This window comes from Oryx dammah, unplaced genomic scaffold (genome assembly GCF_014754425.2).
Source record: "Oryx dammah isolate SB20612 unplaced genomic scaffold, SCBI_Odam_1.1 HiC_scaffold_2, whole genome shotgun sequence".
In the NCBI taxonomy this organism is placed as follows: Eukaryota; Metazoa; Chordata; class Mammalia; order Artiodactyla; family Bovidae; genus Oryx; species Oryx dammah.
This window is the reverse complement of record NW_024070186.1, coordinates 176,185,308-176,209,422: the sequence shown is the minus strand read 5'-3', so window position 1 is coordinate 176,209,422 and position 24,115 is coordinate 176,185,308. Positions and strand designations below refer to the sequence as shown.

The following is a 24,115-nucleotide window of genomic DNA, read 5'->3' as shown; positions in this document are numbered from 1 at the left end:
AAGGAGTACATCAAGGCTGTACGTTGAAACCAGGCTTATTTAGTTTCTATGCAGAGTGAATCATGCAAAATGCCAGGCTGGATGAAGCAAAGCTGGAATTAAGATTGCCAGGAGAAATATTAATAATCTCAGATATGCAGATGACACCACCCTTATGGCAGAAAGCAAAGACGAACTAAAGAGCCTCTTGATGAAAGTGAAAGAGGAGAATGAAAAAGCTGGCTTAAAACCCAGCATTCAAAAGACTAAGATCATGGCATCTGATCCCATCACTTCATGGCAAATAGGTGGGGAAACAATGACAGACTATTTTCTTGGGCTCCAAAATCCCTGCAGATGGCAACAACAGCCATGAAATTAAAAGATGCTTGTTCCTTGAAAGAAAAGCTGTGACCAACCTAGACAGCATATTAAAAAGCAGAGACATTACTTTGCCAACAAAGATCCATCTAATCAAAGCTATGGTTTTTCCAGTAGTCATGTATGGATGTGAGAGTTGGACTATAAAGAAAGCTGAGTGCTGAAGAACTGATGCTTTTGAACTGTGTGTTGGAGAAGATTCTTGAGAGTCCCTTGGACTGCAAGGAGATCAAACCAGTCAATCCTAAAGGAAATCAGTCTTGAATATTCGTTGGAAGGACTGATGCTAAAGCTGAAGCCCCAGTACTTTGGCCACCTGATGTGAAGAACTGATTCATTTGAAAAGACCCTGATGCTGGGAAAGATTGAAGGCAGGAAGAGGAGATGATGGAGGATGAGATGGTTGAATGACATCACTGACTTTCTGGACATGAGTTTGAGCAAGCTCCAGAAGTTGGTGATGGACAGGGAAGCCTGGCATGCTGCAGCCCATGGGGTCACAAAGAGTTGGACATGACTGAGCAACTGAACTGAAATGACCTATGATGGAATATTATTCAGCCTTGAAAAAGAAGAAAATTCTGTTATATGCTACAAGATGGATAAATCTTGAGGACATTATGCACAAAAATACAATTAATGCATGATTCCACTTAAATGAAGTATCTGGAGTAGTCAAACTCATAGAAACAGAAAATAGAATGGTGGTCTCCAAGGCTGGAAGGAGGGGAAAATGAGGAGTTGTTGCTTAATTGATGCAGGGCTTTATTTTTGCAATATTAAATAGTTCTGAAGATCTGCTACACAATAATATACCTTTGTTGTGCACTTAAGAAAATGGTTCTCATGTTTAAATACTCTTATTATAATTTTTGTAAATATCACTTTCAAATTTCACTGAACTAATTCTGATCATCTCTTCTACCACTTAGCTGATTTAACTGGTCCAGATCCTAATAATTAATACCATAGATTTTTACTGTTGATGGGGATTTAAAAGGTCACTTACTCCAAAAACTCATTTTTCACCTTTAGAAACTTGGTCCAGAGTGGTTAAGCTCATAAAGGTACTGACTAACAGAGTCTGAGAAGAAACATCAAATCACTTGACTCCCAGTCACTATACTATAATGTCATTTACAAGGAGAATATCTCTTCATATTAGTTTTTAATATTAATTTGCTATGCGGTACCATTCAATAGGTGAAATCTGTCTAATTTTTCTTTCTTTATAGTAGGTTTTATTATTTTAATTTTTACTTTATTTTACTTTACAATACTGTATTGGTTTTGCCATACATTGACGTGAATCAGCCACGGGTGTACATGAGTTCCCCATCCTGAACCCCCCTCCCACCTCCCACCCCATATCATCTCTCTGGATCACCGCCATGCACTAGCCCCAAGCATCCTGTATCCTGTATCAAACATAGACTGGTGATTCGTTTCTTATCTGATAGTATACATGTTTCAGTGCCATTCTCCCAAATCATCCCACCCTCTCCCTCTCCCTCAGAGTCCAAAAGTCCGTTCTATACATCTGTGTCTCTTTTACTGTCTCGCATACAGGGTTATCATTACCATCTTTCTAAATTCCATATATATGTGTTAGTATACTGTATTGGTGTTATTCTTTCTGGCTTGCTTCACTCTGTATAATCGGCTCCAGTTTCATCCACCTCATTAGAACTGATTCAAATGTATTTTTTTAATGGCTGAATAATACTCCATTGTGTATATGTACCACAGCTTTCTTATCCATTCATCTGCTGATGGACATCTAGGTTGTTTCCATGTCCTGGCTATTATAAACAGTGCTGCAATGAACATTGGGGTACACGTGTAGTAGGTTTTTTAAGGAAAGCCTCCCTTGAGGAATAGCATATATTTAAATGTTTTTATGGGACCAAAGCTTCTTTTTGGTTTTAAACTACTATTTTTCCACTAAGATCATGCACTTTTCAATTAACTTACTCTCACTTATGATGCAGCACACTAATTTTTAAAAAGGCCACTTTTGATTAGAGAAATACTCAATGTTTTTGATAAAAATGACAAGACACTACACAATCCCACCACTCTAACTTTCTTTATTTTCAGACAGTCATTCTAGTTTTTATACAGACCATTATACATTTTCATAATTCTATCCATATGGTTCTGTATTTATCAGGTTTGATAATGATTATTTTTCATCACTACACAGTAGTCTGTCATACTGATATATCATCATGTTCTTGATAATGGTAAATTACACATAGCTTTTGTCTTCTGCTGAATAATTTAGTAAAGACAAATTCTCAGGATTGTTAGTTAATTCAAGTCCTCTATTGTTTGTTTGTTTGGGCGGGGGGCGGGGGGGGGCGGTGCTTCACTGATGGCTTAGATGGTAAAGCATCTGCCTGCAGTGCGGGAGACCCAGGTTCAATCCCTGGGTTGGGAAGATCTCCTGGAGAAGGAAATGGCAACCCACTCCAGTACTTGTGCCTGGAAAATTCCATGGACTGAGGAGCCTGGTAGGCTACAGTCCATAAGGTCACAAAGAGTCGGACACAACTGAGTGACTTCACTTTCACTTTCTATTGCTTTTTATCCTTAAAGTTAACCTATGTAATTTAAAAACAATTTAAAACTACCATTGCATAATGAAACATCATTCATCAAAATAACTGCCCCAAATAATACAGGAACCATAGCATGCAAATAGTGTTAGTAAATGAAGACGTGTCTATGTCAGCAGAGCCAACATTTACCAAAAAAGACTAAATAAATGCATGGATATACATTGATAAAAGTTTGGGAAATGATAGAAGGTAATACAAAGATCCTTTCCAAGTGTATCAGTTCAGTTCAGTTCAGTCGCTCAGTCATGTCCAACTCTTTGCAACCCCATGGACTGCAGCACGCCAGGCCTTCCTGTCCATCACAAACTCCCAGAGTTCACTCAAATTCATGTCCATTGAGTCAGTGATGCCATCCAAACATCTCATCCTCTGTCCTCCCCTTCTCTTCCCGCCTTTAATCTTTCCCAGCATAAGGGTCATTTCAAATGAGTCAGTTCTTCCCATCAGGTGGCCAAAGTATTGGAGCTTAAGCTTCAGCATCAGTCCTTCCAATGAATATTCAGGATTGATTTCCTTTATGATGAACTGGTTTGATCTCTGCAGTCCAAGAGACTCTCAAGAGTCTTCTCCAGCACCACAGTTCAAAAGCATCAATTCTTTGGCGCTCAGCTTTCTTTATAGTCCAACTCTCACATCCATACATGACTACTGGAAAAACCATAGCTTTGACTAGACAAACCTGTGTTGGCAAAGTAACGTCTCTGCTTTTTAATATGCTGTCTAGGTTGGTCATAGCTTTTCTTTCAAGGACTAAACATCTTTTAATTTCATGGCTGCAGTCACCATCTGCAGTGATTTTGGAGCCCAAGAAAATAAAGTCTGTCACTGGTTTTCACTGTTTCCCCATCTATTTGCCATGAAGTGATGGGACTGGATGCTATGATCTTAGTTTTCTGAATGTTGAGTTTTAAGCCAACTTTTTCCACTCTCCTCTTTCACTTTCATCAAGAGGCTCTTTAGTTCTTCACTTTCTACCATAAGGGTTGTGTCATCTGCATATCTGAGGTTATTGATATTTCTCCCAGCAATCTTGATTCCAGCTTGTGATTCTTCCAGCCCAGTGTTTCTCATAATGTACTCTGCATATAGTTAAATAAGCACAGTGCCAATATACAGCTTTGATGTACTTCTTTCCCAATTTGGAACCAGTTTGTTGTTCCCTGTCCATTTCTAGCTTTGCTTCCTGACTTGCACACAGGTTTTTCAAGAGGCAGGTAAAGTGGTCTGGTATTCTCATCTCTTTAAGAATTTTCCAGAGTTTGTTGTGATCCACACAGTCAAAGGCTTTGGCATAGTCAATATAGATGTTTTTCTGGAACTCTCTTGCTTTTTCCATGATCCAGCAGATGTTGGCAATTTGATCTCTGGTTCCTCTGCCTTTTCTAAAACCAGCTTGAACTTCTGGAATTTCATAGTTCACATAGTGTTGAAGCCTGTCTTGGAGAATTTTAAGCATTATTTTACTAGCGTGTGACATGAGGGCAATTGTGCAGGAGTCTGAACATTCTTTGGCATTGCCTTTCTTTGGGATTGGAATGAAAACTGACCTTTTCCAGTCCTATGGCCACTGTTGAGTTTTCCAAACATATAAGGTTTTCTATATGCTTGTTTTACCATAAAAACTAAATTTAAAAAACTTACTGTCACAATTCACAAAGAAACACATTTCTTTCTCACATGTTGAAAAAAAATGTTAAATGACTGCCAGATTGGACAACCAAAATAATAATTAAGTGTGCTTAAGGATATGCTCACCAGGATTTCCCCCTTCTGCAGAGGTAGGGTTCCTGGGTCCTACAGACGGATTTACTGGAAAGAGAAGTTCTGTAAACCACGGAGTATTTTTATCAGAAAGGTAACGCAGACGATATTTTACCTAGAATGAACAATAATAGAAAACAAATATTTTAAGCCAATAAACATCAAAAAGCAAATACTAGCCATGAAAAGTACATAAAATACAAAGTTAAAAGTTGTGTTTTGAGGACAAGTGAGCAATTCAGAGTTCTAAATGAGGAGAAACGACAGTATCACTGTCAACAGGGAAAAAGTAGCAGGACTCACATCCTATAATCACAGTCATAATTTAAAATTGACTAAATTTACATGTTTCCTCTTTTATCTCCATGGCATTTTGCCTTTGAGTTTCAAAGACACAGTAGTGGTACTTCTTTGATCATTATGAATGAATTTTCTACACGGAGAACTGACCTGCCTACTTCCCTGGTGGGAGAAAGAAATGGCAACCCACTTCAGTATTCTTGTCTGGGAAATCCCACAGACAGAGAAGTCTGGCAGGCTACAGTCCATGGGGTCACAAAGAGTTGAACATGACTCAGTGATTAAACAACTACTTCTCTGGTGTCTTCCCTGGTAGCTCAGTGGTAAAGAATCCACCTGCTAATGTAGTAAATGCAGGTATGATCCCTGGGTTGGACGATCCCCTGGAGAAGGAAATTGCAACTCATTCCAGTATTCTTGCCTGGGAAATCCCATAGACAGAGTAGCCTTGTGGGGTATAGTCCACGGGGTCTTAAAAAGTCAGTCACCACTTAGCGACTAAACAACAGCCACAACTGGTGAAAATTCAGAAAGTTCCATTATTTCATTTCCCATCATGTTAGCCAAATATGGTAGGGCAAAAATATAACTCCCTCTTCAAAATAATGAATGACACATAAGGAAAAACCCAGATGAAGAAGAGGAGGAGTGATAACATTTAAATGTTGAATGTTGCCTATTTTAAGTATTAAATGAAAAAACAATTATCACTGTGTCTGAAAAGATAAGTAAACTAAAAGTGTAAATTATGGTAGAATCTGAGTAGCTTAACAAGACAAAAGAGTACTGTCACCAATGATCAAGGAAGCAGAACAGAGAAAATGAGAAGGAACAGGCACCTGCACTATGTCTAAGTAAAAATTCACATAATTCAGTCATTTGTAAACAGAGTTTTAGCTAGCTACAGCATGATTAAATATCTTAGTACACAATCCTTGATCTCAGAGAACTCAAAAAGTGTTAAAGGAGCACAGAGGAGGGAAGAGGACACTTTGCACTTACAACAAGAGTTTCCTAGAATGAATGACAACTATCCAAAGAAAATGAGGGACCTCTAGAGAACACATTCCCTCCCCAAAAGAGGATAATGTGACCAAAGGATAATGTGACCAAAGGCAGAGGAGCAAGAGACAACATAGTACATGCAAAGAACTGCTACTGGTTCAGTATTGCTATAACATAAATTTCAAAGAAAGAAGAGACAAAAATGGGGCTGGAAGGGTATTCAGAAACAGGTCACTGATGGCCTTGTATCCTGTGCAAAGAAACTTCTGTAGTCAATGGAACACCCCCAATGTCTTTAACATAGCAGAGCAACCTGATCTTTTCTGTGTTCTTAATGAATTGTTGTGGTATCCATGTGGATAGATTAAGTCTTGCCTGGGAAATTCAGCTAACATATAAAGTTCAGCTACATAACAGCCACAGGTTGAGGAAAGAAGGAAATATAGTAGATCTACATTATCCATGAAGTCAGAAAGCAGAGATAAGAAATTTTGTTTGGTAAAGTGTAGAAAAAGAGAACAGGTATCTGGGAAAATAACCCGGGGGAAAATTTTTCAGGAATACATTTCAAATGGTAGACACAGAGAATCAACAACAAAAATGAAGTTTGCAACTGTACCAAAGTTACTTGATATTTGGGCCAAGCGGTCTGCATATACCAATGAAGGTATATAAGCACAAGCATTTTTTTTTTGAGGCAGTAATTAGCACAAAGTAGACATATATGAAAAGAATAAAGTGAGTTTCTTCCCTTTTCCTGGCAAATACTTGCCTCTTAAATGCTGGATCTGGCTCTATGCACAGATACTATAGCTTGATCATTTGTGTCAACCCTACATAGAACATCTCTCTCTGGTAAAGAGACACACCAAGTTACCAAGTTCAAAACACTCCACCTTGAGCAACGTTATGAGAGTCTTCTTCAGTGGCTGCAGGTGTCCTAATTCTGATGCAACCTGGCTAAAGCCTAAGAACTGTTCCTGCTGCTGCTGCTAAGTCACCTCAGTCGTGTCCGAATCTGTGTGACCCCAGAGATGGCAGGATTCTCCAGGCAAGAACACTGGAGTGGGTTGCCATTTCCTTCTCCAATGCATGAAAGTGAAAAGTAAAAGTGAAGTCGCTCAGTCGTGTCCAACTCCTAGCGACCCCATGGACTGCAGCCTACCAGGCTCCTCCGTCCATGGGATTTTCCAGAGACTTAGAAGAGAAATTAAGTAATTTATTCAAAAGAAAGAAGCCTTTCCTGTTGGAATCTGCTAGTGTATGCATGCATGCTAAGTAGCTTCAGTTGTGTCTGACTCTTTGTGGCCCAATGAACTGTAGTCCACCAGACTCCTCTGTCCATGGAATTCTCCAGGTAAGAATACTGGAGTGGGTTGCCATGTCCTCCTGCAAGGGATCTTCCCCACCCAGGGATCAAACCTGCAACTCCTGTGACTACTGCATTGCAGGCAGATTCTTCACCTCTGAGCCAGTGGAAAGCCCTTGCTAGTGTATACATATCTGGCTTTGTTTTAAAGATCAAACTTAAAACATATAAAGGACATGCAAATTAGCTATTAGTGGCATTACAGAAGCTTCCATGGCCACCAGAGAGAGAATCAAGAATTCTCAAAGTTAAAGCAATTACCTCTTTGGATATGTAGCAACAATATATTAAAGCATGACACCAAGTGCAAAAAAAAGAGGTATTTAGCAGGCAGTTGTCCTAACAAGAAGGCAGAGAAATTCCTTCTAAAGCTCACAATCCCAGTAATTAAAGCTGCCACAGCCAAAAAAGTTCCAGACATGAGCTGGGCTGCTTTTGCATTTGTTTAATGTTCACATAGTAACAACTTTATTATAAACTTGACTTCACATGCAAAGTCAGAATGAGAATTTCACTTAAAATCAACACACTAAAAAGTTTAAATATCATATATAGGTATGTACTATCTGAAATTCCAGAGATATATAAACAGGTAACAGATATTACTGCCCATCTTTTTTATGTATCTATATTATTATTTTCTTAACCACAATTTGCAGGACTAGAAACATTTACCTGGCCAGGTAGATTGGCAAAATAAATATCCTTACTAAAGTTCCTATTACTTCATTTTTCTGAATAGAAGACCTTAAGAGTGGGTGAGCGTCACTCACTCGTGTCCAACTCTTTGCGACCCCATGGACTATACAGTCCATGGAATTCTCCAGGCCAGAATACTGGAGTGAGTTGCCATGTCCTCCTCCAGGGGATCTTCCCAACCCAGGGATAGAACCCAGGTCTCCTGCATTGCAGGCAGATTCTTTACCAGTTGAGCCACCAAAAGCCCAAGAATAGTGGAGTGGGTAGCCTATCCCTTCTCCAGCAGATCTTCCAGACTCAGGGATCAAACAGGGGTCTCCTGCATTGCAGGCGGATTCTTTACCAACTGAGCTACCAGGGAAGCCACAAGACCTTAAGGTACAGTTTTATTCTTATCAGCATAATGTGATGACTAAAAGTATAGGTATTAAAATAAGTTGGAACTATTAAAAGATTCAAATTCCTGCTCTTATATACAGCAGTTATTATCTTGAGCAAGTTATAACTTTTGCTGTTTATAAAATCATGATGTTACCTTCATTTCATTAAACCCCTGAAGCTTTGAAATATAAATTATTTAGATAAAACTTTCTCACCTTAAGTGGCAATCTGTCATTACTGTTTTTGAAGTCATGATCAAATATGATAGCAGCCAGCACAAGAGCAGACTGATTTTTGTATTTAATATACTTTTCAAAATCTTCTTCTGAAGGAAAGCCACGAACTGTACAGAGAAAAACAAGCATCGTACAAATGCAAAATGTCTAATGATTATTCCTATCTTCCTATCATTACCATAAATACCATAATCCTGTCATATTATTATAAAATTTAGAACATTATTACTCAAATATTGCCATCACAGATGTCCTCGTGAATATCTGGGGTACACAAAATTATTATGTATTATAAACTGTATATGCTACTTTGAATAATGTTTAACCATTACAATAACTGTATATTAAGGTAAACTGGGACAGGAGAATTTTCTATTGTGTTTTGAATCTAGCAATTTAAAGGAAAAAAGGTGAAGAGAAATGACACTTATTTCTGTGGGAAGTATGATATTTCAGAAACCAACCTTAAGTTTTAGAATAAAACTACATTTTCAATTATATTTCTCATTCACAAGTGAATCTGTATGAAATTTGGAAATACATTCTCACAAAACCACTCATACACAATCACACACATACAAGTAACTTAACTGACTGCAGAATTTTCATAGGAAGTAAAAACCACAATCACTGCTAACCAAAATGATCACATGGATCACAGCCTTGGGTACAATGAAGCTATGAGCCATGCTGTGCATGGCCACCCAAGACAGATGGGTCATGGTGGAGAGTTCGGACAAAACATGATCCCCTGAAGAAGGGAATGGCAAACGACTCCAGTTTCATTGCCTTGAAAACCCCATGAACAGTATGAAAAGGCAAAAAGAAATGATACTGGAAGATGATCCCCACAAGTTGGTAGGTGCCCAATACGCTACTGAGGAAGAGTGGAGAAATGGCTCCAGAAAGAATGAAGAAGCTGGGCCACAGTGGAAATGACTCTCAGTTGTGGATGTGTCTAGAGGTGAAAGTAAGTCTGATGCTATAAACAAGAATATTGCATAAGAACCTGGAATGTTAGGACCATGAATCAAGGTAAATCAGATGTGGTCAAGGAAGAGGTAGCAAGAGTGAACATCGACATTTTAGGAAATCAGTGAAAAAAGAATGGACAGTAATCAATGAATTTAATTCAGATAATCATTATATCTAATTGTGGGCAAGAATCCCTTGGAAGAAAGGGAGTAGCTCTCACAGTCAACAAAAGAGGGTGCAATCTCAGAAAGGACAGAATGATCTCGGTTCGTTTCCAAAACAAACTTTTCAACCTTACAGTAATCCAAGTTTATGTCCCAACCAATAAAGCTAAAGAAGATGAAGTTAAACAGTTCTAGTAAAACCAACAAGATGTTCTAGAACTAACAAGAAAAAAAGATGTCCTTTCCCTCACAGGGGACTGGAATACAAAGTAAGAAGTAAAGAGATACCTGGGGTAACAGGCAAGTTCGGCCTTAGAGTACAAAATTAAGCAGGGCAAAGGCTAACAGAGTTTTCTGAGATAACACACTGGTCATTGCAAACACTCTCTTCCAAAAACACAAGAGACGACTCTGCACATAGACGTCATGAGATGGTCAAAGCTGAAATCATATTGATTATATTCTTTGCACCCAAATATGGAGAAGATTTATACAGTCATCAAAAACAAGACCTTGAGATGAATGTGGCTCAAATCATGGGCTCTTTACTGCAAAATTCAGGCTTAACTTGAAGAAAGTAGGGAAAAACATTAGGCCATTCAGGTATGACCTAAATCAAATCCCTAAACAAATGGGATCTAATTAAAATGAAAAGCTTCTACACAACAAAGGAAACTATAAGTAAGGTGAAAGACAGCCTTCTGAATGGGAGAAAACAATAGCAAATGAAGCAACTGACAAACAACTAATCTCAAAAATATACAAGCAACTTATGCAGCTCAACTCCAGAAAAATAAACGACCCAATCAAAAAATGGGCCAAAGAACTAAATAGGCATTTCTCCAAAGAAGACATACAGATGGTTAACAAACACATGAAAAGATGCTCAACATCACTCATTATCAGAGAAATGCAAATCAAGACCACAATGAGGTACCATTTCACACCAGTCAGAATGGCTGCTATCCAAAAGTCTGCAAGCAATAAATGCTGGAGAGGATGTGGAGAAAAGGGAACCCTCTTACACTGTTGGTGGGAATGCAAACTAGTACAGCCACTATGGAAAACAGTGTGGAGATTCCTTAAAAAATTGCAAATAGAGCTGCCTTATGACCCAGCAATCCCACTGCTGGGCATACACACCAAGGAAACCAGAATTGAAAGAGACACATGTACCCCAATGTTCATCGCAGCACTGTTTATAATAGTCAGGACATGGAAACAACCTAGATGTCCATCAGCAGATGAATGGATAATAAAGCTGTGGTACATATACACAATGGAGTATTACTCAGCCATTAAAAAGAATACATTTGAATCAGTTCTAATGAGATGGATGGAACTAGAGCCGATTATACAGAGTGAAGTAAGCCAGAAAGAAAAACACCAATACAGTATACTGACACATATATACGGAATTTAGAAAGAGGGTAATGATGACCCTTTATGCAAGACAGCAAAAGAGACACAAATGTATAGAATGGACTTTTGGACTCTGAGGGAGAGGGAGAGGGTGGGATGATTTGGGAGAATGGCTTTGAAACATGTATACTATCATGTAAGAAACGAAGTGCCAGTCTATGTTCGATACAGGATACAGGATGCTTGGGGCTGGTGCATGGGGATGATCCAGAGAGATGGTATGGGGTGGGAGGTGGGAGGGGGATTCAGGATTGGGAGCTTGTATACACCCGTGGTGGATTCATGACAATGTATGGCAAAACCAATAAAATAAAGTAAAAAAAAAATAAAATCCCTTATGATTGATGATACAGTGGAAGTGACAAATACATTCAAGGGATTAGGTCTGGTAGATAGAGTGCCTGAAGAACTATGGAAGGAGGTTCATAACATTGTACATGAGGTGGTGATCAAAACCATCCCCCAAAAGAAGAAATTAAAGAAGGCAAAGTGGTTGTCTGAGCAGGCCTTAAAAATAGCTGAGAAAAGAAGAAAAATGAAAGGAGAGGAGAAAATATATATATATGTAACTGAATGCAGCATTGCAGAGAATAGCAAGGAGAGATAAGATAGCCTTCTTAAGTGAACAACGTAAAGAAATAAAGGAAAATATCAGAACAGGAAAGACTAAAGGTCTCTTCGAGAAAATTGGAGATACCAAAGGAATATTTCTTGCAAAGATGGGCACAATAAAGGACATAAATGGCAAGGGCCTAAGAGAAAAAGAGATTTGAGAAAAGTTGGCAAGAATACACAGAAGAACGATGTAAAAAAAGGTCTCAATGACCTGGAAAACCACAACGGTGTGCTCACTCACCAAGAGTCAGACACCCTGAAATGTGAAGTCAAGTGGGTCTTAGGAAGAATTACTACAACAAAGCTAGTGGAGGTGATAGAATTACAGCTGAGCTAGTTCAAATTCTAAAAGATGATGCAGGTAAGTTCTGCACTCAATATGGCAGCAAATTTGGAAAACTCAGCAGTGGCCACAGGATTGAAAAAGGTCAGCTTTCATTCCAATCCCAAAGAAAGACAATGCCAAAGAATGCTCAAACTACCATACAATAATGCTGATGTTACATGCTCGCAAGGTAATGCTCAAAATCCTTCAAGCCAGGCTTCAACAGTATGTGAGCAGAGAACTTCTAGAAGTACAAGCTGGATTTAGAAAAGGAAGAGAAATCAGAGATCAAATTGCCATCATTCACTGGATAATAGAAAAAGCAAAGGAATTCTAGAAAAAAATCTACTTCTGCTTCACTGACTACACCAAAGCCTTTGATTGTGTGGATCACAACAAACTGGAAAGTTCTTACAGGGGTGGGAATACTGGACCACCTTACCTGCCTCCTGAGAAACCTGTATGCAGGTCAAGAAGAAACAGTTAGAACCAAATATGGAACAATAGATTGGTTCAAAATTGGAAAAGCAGTAAATCAAGGCTATAGACTGTCACTCTGTTTATTTAACTTATGCAGAGTACATCATGCAAAATGTCAGGCTCAACGAAGCACAAGCTGGAATCAAGATTGCCAGGAGAAATACCAATAACCTCAGATATGCAGATGACACCACTCTTATGGCAGAAAGTGAAGAGGAACTAAAGAGCTTCTTAATGAGGGTGAAAGAGGACAGTGAAAAAGTTGGCTTAAAACTCAGCATTCAAAGACTAAGATCATGGCAACTGATCCCATCACTTCATGGCAAATAGGTGGGGAAAGAGTGGAAACAGCAGCAGACTTTATTTTGGGGGGCTGCAAAATCACTGCAGATGGTGACTGCAGCCATGAAATTAAAAGATGCTTGCTCCTTGGAAGAAAAGCTATGACCAACCTAGACAGCATATTAAAAAGCAGAGACATTATTTGCCAACAAAGGTTCGTCTAGTCAAAGCTATGGTTTCTCCAGTAGTCATGTATGGATGTGAGAGTTGGACCATAAAGAAAGCTAAGCATCGAAGAATTGATGCTTTTGAACTGTGGTGTTGGAGAAGACTCTTGAGAGTCCCTTGGACTGCAAGATCAAAGCAGTCAATCCTAAAGGAAATCAACTGTGAATATTCATTGGAAGGACTGATGCTGAAGCTCCAATACTTTGGCCACCTGATGGGAAGAACTGACTCATTGGAAAAGGCCCTGCCGCTGGGAAAGATTGAAGGCAGGAGGAGAAGGGGATGACAGAGGACAAGTTGGTTGGATGGCATCACCGACTCCATGGACATGAGTCTGAGCAAACTCCGGGAGTTGGTGACAGAGATGCCCGGTGTGCAGCAGTGCATGGGGTTGCAAAGAGTCAGACGTGGCTGACCTAATGAACTGACTGACATCATGCAAAACTCCAGGCTGGATGGATCACAAGCTGGAACCAAGATTGCTGAGAGAAATACCAACAGTTTCAGATATGCAGATGATACCACTCTAATGGCCGAAAGCAAAGAGGAACTAAAGCCTCCTGAGGAAGGTGAAAGAGTAGACTGAAAAAGCTGGCTTAAAACTCAACATTCAAAAGACTACGATCTTGGCATCCAGTTCCATCACTTCATGGCAAATAGGTGGGGAAAAAGATTAAGCAGTGATAGATTTTATTTTGGGGGGGCTCCAAAATCACTGTGGATGGTGACTGCAGTCATGAAATTAAAAGACACTTTCTCCTTAGAAGGAAAGCTATGAAAAACTTACACAGCATATTAAAAAGCAGAGACATCACTTTGCTGACAAATGGCTATACACAATCAAAGCTATGATTTTTCCAATAATCATGTAGGGATGTGAGAGTTGGAACATAAAGAAGACTGCGTGCTGAAGAATTGATGCTTTTGAACTGTGGTGCTGGAAAAGACTCTTGAGGGTCCCTAGGACTGAAAGGAGATCAAACCCAGTCAATCCTAAAGGAAATCAACCCTGGATTTTCATTGGAAGGACTGATGCTGAAGCTGAAGCTCCAATACTTTGGCCCCTAATGTGAAGTGTGGATTCACTGGAAAAGACCCTGATACTGGAAAGACTGAGAGCAGGAGGAAAAGGGGACAACAGAGGATGATATGGTTGGATGGCATCACCACTTCAATGGACAGGAGTTTGAGCAAACTTGGTGAAATAATGAAGCACAGGGAAGCCTGGCATGCTGCAGTCTGTGGGGTTGCAAAGAGTCAGGGCAACTTAGCCACTGAACAACATCAATGTAAGAAAGATATTAAAGTCTTTGATAGCCTCTATATCAAGAAACATAAATAGAATATTAAGAAGTAAGTTTTTAAAAATGTATATCTATGCCAACAAAGGTCCGTCTAGTCAAGGCTATGGTTTTTCCAGTGGTCATGTATGGATCTGAGAGTTGGACTGTGAAGAAAGCTGAACGCTGAAGAATTGATGCTTTTGAACTGTGGTATTGAAGAAGACTCTTGAGAGTCCCTTGGACTGCAAGGAGATCCAACCAGTTCATTCTGAAGGAGATCAGCCCTGGGATTTCTTTGGAAGGAATGATGCTGAAGCTGAAACTCCAGTACTTTGGCCACCTCATGTGAAGAGTTGACTCATTGGAAAAGACTCTGATGCTGGGAGGAATTGGGGGCAGGAGGAGAAGGGGACAACAGAGAATGAGATGGCTGGATGGCATCACTGACTCGATGGATGTGAGTCTGAGTGAACTCCGGGATTTGGTGATGGACAGGGAGGCCTGGCGTGCTGCGATTCATGGGGTCGCAAAGAGTTGGACACGACTGAATGACTGAACTGAACTGATCCATGTTCAAGGATTTAAGAAAGCCACATTGTGAAAATGTAAAAATTGACATATAGAGCCAATGCAACTCTAATAAAATTCCAAATAGAATTTTTATGTAATGTTAGAAGCTGATTCTTAAACTTGTATAGAAATACAAGGGTGAAGAACAAGGTGAGATGGCTTCCCCTACAGGTTATCAGAACATGATAAAATTATAGGGATTAAGATAGAATCAGACTGACACTGGATATACAAATAGACCAATAGAACTCATAAATACATTCATGAATATACAGAACATTAATTTATGATAAAAGTGGAAATACAGAGTAGTAGATAAAGAGTGGTCTTTTCCATTAAAAAGTAAGAAGTCAAATGAATATCCAAATGGGAATAAATGAAATCTCATATCATTAAAAAAAAAGTTCCTTATATATTGTAGATATCTATGCAAAACAAAAAAATCCCCAAAATACCCATGTCAGCAAGGGTAAGTTTTCCAAACAGAACACAAAGAACAATAAACTCTAAGGATAAGATTGATATATTAGGCTTTTTAAAATTAAGAATTGCTATAAGTTGCCACCAGTGGTAAAGAACTGGCCTGCCAATGCAGGAGACATAAGAGATGTAGGTTTGCTCTCTGGGTCAGAAAGATTCCCTGGAAGAGGGCATGGCAACCCAATCCACTATTCCCAATCCAGTCCTAAATATTCACTGGAAGCACTGATGCTGAAGCTGAAACTCCAATACTTTGGCCACCTCATGCGAAGAACTGACTCATTGGAAAAGACCCTGATGTTGGGAAAGATTGAAGGCAGAAGGAGAAGGGGATGACAGAGGATGAGATTGTTGGATGGCATCACCGACTTGCTGGACATGAGTTTGAACAAGCTCTGGGAGTTGGTGATGGACAGGAAAGCCTGGCATGCTTCAGTCCATAGGATCACAAAGAGCTGGACAAGACTGGAGCAACTGAACTAAACTGAACTGATTCTTTTCCATTATTGTATATTATTGTATACCACAGTATACTGAATATATTTTCCTGAGCTATATGGTAGGTCCTTATTCATTATACATTCTGTATATACTAATTTGCATCTGCTAATCCCAAATTCCTAATCCTTCCATCCTCCACCCTCCTCCCTCTTGGCAATGACAAGTCTGTTCTCTCTAATTCTGTTTGGTCTCATAGATATATTTCTTTGTGTTGTGTTTTAGATTCCACATGTTATAGTATATGGTATTTGTCTTTCTCTCTCTGACTTGCTTCTCTTAGTATGATAAGGTCTAAATTCACCCATGTTGCTTCAAATGATATTATTTCATTCTTTTTTAAGACTGAGTAATTTTGCATTATATATGTGTATATATAATGACATATGGATAATGGCATCTATATAATATATATAATGTCATATTATATATATATATGACATCTTCTTTACCCATACATATGTCAATCAACATTTAGTTTGTTTCCTCTTGGTTACTGTAAATAGTGCTACAATGAACATATGGGTGCGTGTGTCTTTTTGAATTATAGTTTTGTCTGGGTATATGCTACCAGGAGTGGAATTGCCTACCATATGGAAACTGTTTTTAGTTTTTTCAGGAACCTCCATACTGTTTTCCATACTGTCTAAACCAATTTACATTTCTACCAACAGTGTAAGAGAGTTTCTTTTTGTTCACAACCTCACCAATATTTATTATTTGTAGACTATTAAATAATGTCCATTCTGACAATTGTGAGATGATAACTTATCACAGTTTTGATTTGCATTTCTCTAATAATTAACAATGTTTTGAGCATCTTTTCATGGGTTTTAGGCCATCTGTATGTTTTCCTTGGAGAAATGTCTATTCAGATCTTCTCCCCATTTTTTGATTGACTTTTGATTTTTTTGTTGTTGAGTTGTATGAGCTATTAGTATGTTTTGGAAATTAAGGCTTTGTCAGTTGCATTATTTGCAAACATTTCCTCCCAGCCTTTACATTTTGTTTAAGATTTCCTTTGCTGTACAAAAATTTATAAGTTTGATTAGGTTCCATTTGCCTTGGAAGACTGACCTGAGAAAATATTAGTATACTTTATGTCATTTGCCTACATTCTCTTCTAGGAATTTTATGGTGTCCTCTTACATTTAAGTTTTTAAGTCATTTTGAGTTTATTTTTGTGCATAGTGTGAGGATGTGTTGTTAACTTCTTTGATTTACGTGTGGCTGTTCAGCTTTTCCAACACCACTTGCTGAAAACAATGTCTTTTCCTCCTTGTATATTCTACCTCCTTTGTCAAGGATTAATCGTCCATAGGTGTGTGAGTTTATTTTTCTCTATTCTGTTCCAGTGATTCATAGTCTATGTTTTGGTGAATACCATGCTGTTTTCATTATTTTAGCTTTGCGCTATTGTCTGATGACTGGAAGGGTTATGCCTCCTGCTTTCTTCCTTTCCCTCAAGATTGCATTGGTAATTCTCAGTCTATTATGTTTCCATGTAAATTTTAAAATAATTTGTTCTAGTTCTGTGGGTAATTTGATAGGATCACATTAAATCCATAGATTGCTTTGGGTAGTATGCCCATTTTAAATTCTTCCAATCCAAGAGTATGGGATATCTTTCCCTTTCTTTGAATTATCTTCAGTTTCCTTTATTAATGTTTCATCAGCATATAAATCTTTCACCTCCTTGGTCAGTATTTTTTATGTGATTTTAAGGGAATTGTTTATTTACACTTGCTTTTCCTAACTTTTTGGAGAATTTTTGCATATGTATTCATCAAATATAATATATTGGCCTGTAATTTTCTTTTATGCTAGTGTCTTTATCAGGTTTTGCTATCAGGGTGATGGTGTCTTCATAGAATGTCTTTGGAAGCATTCCCTCCTCTTCAATCTTTTGGAAGAGTTCAGGAATGATTGGTTTAAGTACTTCTTTGTATGTCTGGTAGAATTCTCCTGAAAGACATCTGACCCCTGACTTTTGTTTGTAGGGAGCTTTTCTTTAAGAGTACTATTTTACTTTTAGAGATTGATCTGTTGAACTTATCAATTTCTTTTATTGATTTCATTTTGGTGGGTCGCTTTTTTTTCTTTTTTTGGATATAAGGTCCTATAGATATCAAGACCAACTATTCTATTGTATCATTTCGAATATTTGGTACCTTATGGATCTGCCCATTGATATGAGTGAGGTGTTAAGGTCTCCTACTATTATTGCATTCTCATCAATTTCTTCCTTCATGTCTGTTTTATGTATTTGGGTGCTTCTACATTAAGTGCACATATGTTGACAAGTGTAATATCCTCTCCTTGTATGAATCCTTTTACCATTATTTAGTGTCCTTTTTCTTTCTGTCACTTGTTTTAAAGTTCATTTTGTCTGATTATGAGTATTGCAAACCCTGCTTTCTTGCCATTTCCATGAATATCTTTTTCCCATCCCCTTACTTTCAATCTGTGTGTGTCCTTTGCCCCAAAGTGGGTCTCTTGTGGGCAGCATATTGTAGTCTCTTGGTTTTTTTTTTTTTTTCCTATCCAATCTGCCACTCTGTGTCTTTTGAGTGGAGCATTTAGTCCACTGACTTTTAAGGTATGATAGATATGTATTTGTTGTATTTACTGGGTTTCTGTCATAGCTCAGTCTGTAAAGAGTCTGATTGCAATGCAGGAGACCTGGGTTCGATCCCTGGGTCAGGAAGATCCCCTAGAGAAGGAAATGGCAAGCCACCCCAATATTCTTGCATGGAGCATCCTGTGGAGAGAGGAGTCTGGCAGGCTACAGTCTATGGGGTCACAAGAGTTGGACATGACTGAGTGACTAAGCACACAGCAGCATGTATTTATTACTATTTTAAGCCTTGTTTTCCCATTGGCTTTATATTTCTTCTTATATCTTTCTTTTTTGTTTTTCTTTTTATGCTTTGGTGATTTTCTTTTGTTATTAGGCTTAAATTCTCTTCTTTTTGGTTTTTATGAATCTATTGTATGCTTTTGATTTGTGGTTAAGGGTAACTTTTTCAAGTATATTAAACCTTTCCTACATCTACTTGCTTTAGACTGGTAGTCACACAAGCTCAAAGATATTCTAGGGACAAAACAATCTACATTTTCTTACTCTCTTCCCCCACATTTTATGATTTTGATATCCTCTTTTACATCTTCATGTCCATCCTTTTGCTGTTCCTGTGGTTATTTTTGTTCATTATTGCTTCTATAGAAATGTTTTGACTTTTAAATCTATATACTGTCTTATTTCAGGGCTTCCCTGGTAGTTCAGATGGTAAAGAATCTGCCTGCAAAGCAGAGACCTGGGTTCAGTCCTTGGATTAGGAAGATCTCCTGGAGAAGGAAATGGTAACTCACTCCAGTATTCTTGCCTGGAGAATTCCATGGACAGAGGAGCCTGGCAGGCTATATCCATGGGGTTGCAAAGAGTCAGACACAACTGAGCAACTAACACTTTAACTATGTACTGGCTTATTTAAGTGATTTGCTTTCCAATTATGATTTCCTCTTTCCTATAGATTCTTATTTCTTTTTGATTTAGAGAAGACTAAATAAAAACTAAACCTTCCTTCTTTAGGTTTGGGAAGATTTCAGCCATAATTTTTCAAATATATTTTCAATCCTCTTTTTCTTTTTCTTCTGAGGTTCCTATTATGTGTAGATTGGCACACTATATACTATCTCATAAGTCTCTTGCAATATTTTCATTATTTTCAAAATTTGACTTTTTGTCTGCTGTTCTGACTGGCTGATTTCCATTATTGTATCTTCCAGATCACTTATGCATTCTTCTGCATTATTCATTCTGCTATTCATTGCCTTTAGCTCAGCTTTCATCTTGGCGAATGGTTCTCTAATTTTTCTTGTTTCCTTTTTATAGTTTCTATTTCCTTTTTATAGTAATCTGCATTTCTATCAATAATTTTTCTTACTTCCTTCAGAATTTTTATTATCTCCTTTTTAACTCAGTGTCTATTAGACTAGAGAGGTCTATTCTTTTAAAGAGGTCTATTGTTCTTCCTTTCAGAGGAGTTCTCTTGATCTTTTCATTGGGAGTGGTTCCTCTGCCTCTTCATTTTACTTCTACTTCTCTTGCTTAATAAGTTTAGGAGGAACAATTATCTACTGTGGTTTTAAAGGGCTATTTTTATGTAGGAGTGTCCCTCTGCATAACCTGTGTGGATTTAATCATTTTTGGTGTGAGAATTATTTTTTGGTGTAGCTGTCTGCCACCTCTTACTTCAGTGTGTGCTGGCCATTATCCTCCTGATAGAAAGTGTGACTGACATTGTGGTGACTAGAGCCTACACTGGATACTGATCAGGTTATCTTCTTTTACTCTGTGGTTGTCACTGCCCTGCCAAGGCTGGTTCTGTTCCCTAGTTGTTGGAGTAGACATGCCCAGATTCATTTCTGAGCTGTTTCTGCAGTATGAGGTATGCTGGATTAGGGCTCTCCCACTAGGATAGAACAACTGAGTATTCTGCCAGGGCCGTTCACTGGATGAGTATACTCTGCTGTGTCACCTGTCACCCATTGTGTGGGCTCACAAAATGCACTGTTTCTGGCACTGCCCTTGGCCCCATCTCAGCCTTGGGAATGCTGGCAATCAGCCCTGGTGTCCCTCACATGTTGTTTTCACAAGACCATCAATGCAGATATGCTGAAGGCAGGTTCTAAGACTGCAGTAGTCATGCACCTAGACCTGCTTGTGGGAGCTAGACAGCCAGCCCAGACTCTATCCTGACCCTGCCCCCATATGTATGTGCCCACAAATACACAGCTGCTAAGGCCAGACCTGTCCTGTCCATAGGAGCACCCACTGTCCACTCAGATGTCCTACAGATGCTGAATTTACAAACTGGTGATGGGCAGATATGTAAATCTGAGACTTGCACAGCTGTGGGAAGAGATTTCAGCCTTGCTTCCTAGGTCCCACTGCCCCTGCAGCTCAGCTGTGGTTTCAGCCTTGCCTCTGCAGTGGGTAAACCACTGAAGTCTGTTCCCAGAGCCCATCAAGGAGGTGGCTGGGGTGTGGGAGCCCAAAGCCCATAAAGACCAGGGCCAGCACATGGAGAAAGAAGCTGCATTGGCAACCCTACCCCTTCCTTCAAGCACCACTTAACAATGGCTTGTTGACCAGGCATCTATAGTAGGCCCAGACTTCTTTCTCAAACGCCCTTGGTTGCTGCCTTACCACACTCCAGCCCCTTTGGCTGTCTCTGTGCAGCCAGTAGAAAGCCTCTCCCTGGGTCTGTCCTCTAAACACCAAGTTCAGCACCCAGCCCTTGTCTATACCATGGACATGTGTCTCAAGCTGAAGAGTTCAGGATAATGGCACAGCCCACCTGTTCAGGTCTCTCTCTGCTCTGCCCACCTACCACAAGCTGGTTCTTGTGCTCTTGTCTGAGACTCTGATCCTCCCTTTCTGTCGCAGCTGATCTCCGCACCAGTGAGTGCGTTTCCTTTGGTATGAGAATCTTTCCTGTTTTTCAGCCCCCTATGGGGCACAGGTCCTTCATTGCTGTATGTGGGCTTTCTCTAGTTGTGGTGAGCAAGGGCTACTTTCTAGTTGTAATGTGTAGGCTTCTCTTGTTGCAGTGGCTCCTCTTATTGTGGAGCAGTGCATGAACTTAGTAGTTGTGGCTTGAAGGCTCTAGGGTGTGTGGGCTGAGTAGTTGCGGCACACAGGCCTAGCTGCCCCACAGGATGTGATATCTTCCCAAACCAGGGATCAAACCCATGTTGCCTGCATTAGCAGGCAAATTCTTAACCACTGGACCACCAGGGAAGTCCAGTAGAAGTATTTTTAATGTATCTGTTAAATGAGGGTATGTATCTCCATGTCCTTCTACTCCACCATCTTGATTGGAGCCCCTAGTAAGGTGTTTTTCTTAAGTTATAATTCTTCAGAATAGCAGTAAAAACTGAATGTGGAAGTTTTCCAAATAAAGACTTTTACATCTCTCTTCTTATAGTCATTAGGCTATTTTGCTAAGGAGTTAGTTCAACTGAAAATAAAAGAATGTATCAGAAATTATCAGGAGGAGGAAAGTTTCTCAGCTTCCTTTCTTTTAAGTTAGCAGTTTATAAGGATACATGTATTAAGCTATGCTACCATGTACCTTCAGCTCACCAGATCTCTATTCCAGTCTTCAGCAACACTCTCTCATGATGGCCTCAATATGACTGAATGACAATGTGTCTTAAACTTTTTCACTGATGGACCCATAATAGGAAAGCATAAGAAGTAGCAACCTGTTCTCTGTCCTCTACCTCCACAAACAGGGGTACTTGACAGGTAACCTAAACCAGCCCATCATAAGCACTAAAGTTCTTTGGAGAGTCATGGTTTATATTTTTAAAATTGATGGGAATTTTGCATTAAGTTACATAAACATAACACTTTAATTTTTAAAGATGGTCACTTAGATGACAAAGTATCTACCCTTCCCTCCCATCTCAAAACCCTTGAAATGAAAAAAAAATGTATAATTTTAAAAACATATAACAGGATCAATCCATGAACACATGTATGTCAAAGCATGAGACAAGACTGGAGGGATTCTTATCAAATTTCTGACAGTATTTTTAACTGTGGGGGACAACGAAGAGAGATTGGGTGCAGAGTAAGGAGAGTGTAAGGACATAAGAATTTTATAAGTTTTCTGTAATTCTACACTGTTTTAATTTTCTCTCTAAATACAATCCTATATCACACTTAAGTAATATGTTTTACAAAATGTAAAATCAGTGACCTCAAGTAAAGTTTATGCATCCAGGAAAGAACTACCAAATTTATTGTGAAGCTTTGTGTCCTTTTGACATACTCAGGAACTTACCCTAATTTAAGAAGTACAATCAGAGACAAAGATTACAAATTATATAACTTGTCATCTAATTCTAAACAATATATTTTGTTTACGTGTGTTTGATTTTTTTTTACAAAGTTCATAACATTATATTTGAGATTAATGTACAAGTTATAAGGGTCACTGAAACATGCCTTCTCTACAGCAAATTAATAATTATTCTACAAAAATATTTTAAACATCACAATTTCTAACCTGCAAGGTTGGCATTTAAATCGTTTTTCACTTTCTCAGTAATATTTTTTGCCACATCACTTCCAGAAGGCACGTAAACCAATTCAAATTCCTTTTCCTTATTAGTGAGGAAAGTGGGAAGTTCATTCAAGGGAAAAGACTGGAAAAAAGTAGCTTGTGTAAGTTCCCTTGTGGAATGTTTGCGCAGAAGCAAAATCAATGTACAGAACAGCACTGTCATGGAAATTTCCACAATTAAAGAAGCCATCTTCCGTTTCTACAAGAGAAACAAAATTATACTAATTAACTTTAGAGTATTATATGTGTGTATGTGTGTATTTACACTTGTGTACATACATGTATACAATACATATACATATCATTCAACTTCATTCTACAAAATGAATGGTTCTCTGGATTGTCTTTTTCACCCTTTTCTCATTTTACTATTGATTTTATTGGTTTGCCCTATTGATACTCTTCAGATTTAGAAATCTACCTTCAGTCATGGAATGAAAGAGGAAAAATACCCATAAACCTAAATGAAATGAAGGAATTATTAAAATTTTTCTTTTCAAATTCATTAGCCTTTACAGCCATTTCTCAAAGATACCTCCGCTTACCTTTAATATGAAATTTTTCCAGAGGAGGACGGCAAACTGGTGAAGCCACAAGGTATCCATTTTACCACAAAGAATGAAAGTTCAACACTAAAAAAGAAGAAATTTTTAAAATTTAAATTATCTGCCAAAATGTTGTTTAGTCAAGTAAAATGATTGCTTCACTGTTCTACTCTTTTCATCAACCTTGAAAGATAATCTTTTAAAAAGCTTGAAATAAATACTTGTCTGTTCTTTTTTAATATTAATTCATTAAATTCACACCTAATGATCTTCTAATAAGTATGAAAATATTAGACAATAGAGATGCCAACATCAGTAAGTTGCAACTCCATGTTCACAAAGAAAAATGTAAACTGCAAATGCAAAATATTAGT

At 38.5% G+C, this 24,115-nt stretch overlaps 1 protein-coding gene across 1 annotated transcript in view; it reads right to left on the bottom strand.

The window, feature by feature from the left end:
• LOC120882546 (ATP-binding cassette sub-family A member 3-like) overlaps positions 1-23,801 on the bottom strand; it is a 229,630-nt gene extending 205,829 nt beyond the window's left edge. Inside the window, exons 1-4 of the mRNA XM_040266561.1 lie at positions 23,742-23,801; positions 23,140-23,395; positions 8,715-8,842; positions 4,740-4,860 (exon numbers count right to left, since the gene is read on the bottom strand). Coding sequence (XP_040122495.1) covers positions 4,740-4,860; positions 8,715-8,842; positions 23,140-23,395; positions 23,742-23,801 — 565 coding nt within the window. The remainder of the gene's footprint in view (positions 1-4,739; positions 4,861-8,714; positions 8,843-23,139; positions 23,396-23,741) is intronic.
• Between the last annotated feature and the right edge of the window lie 314 nt (positions 23,802-24,115).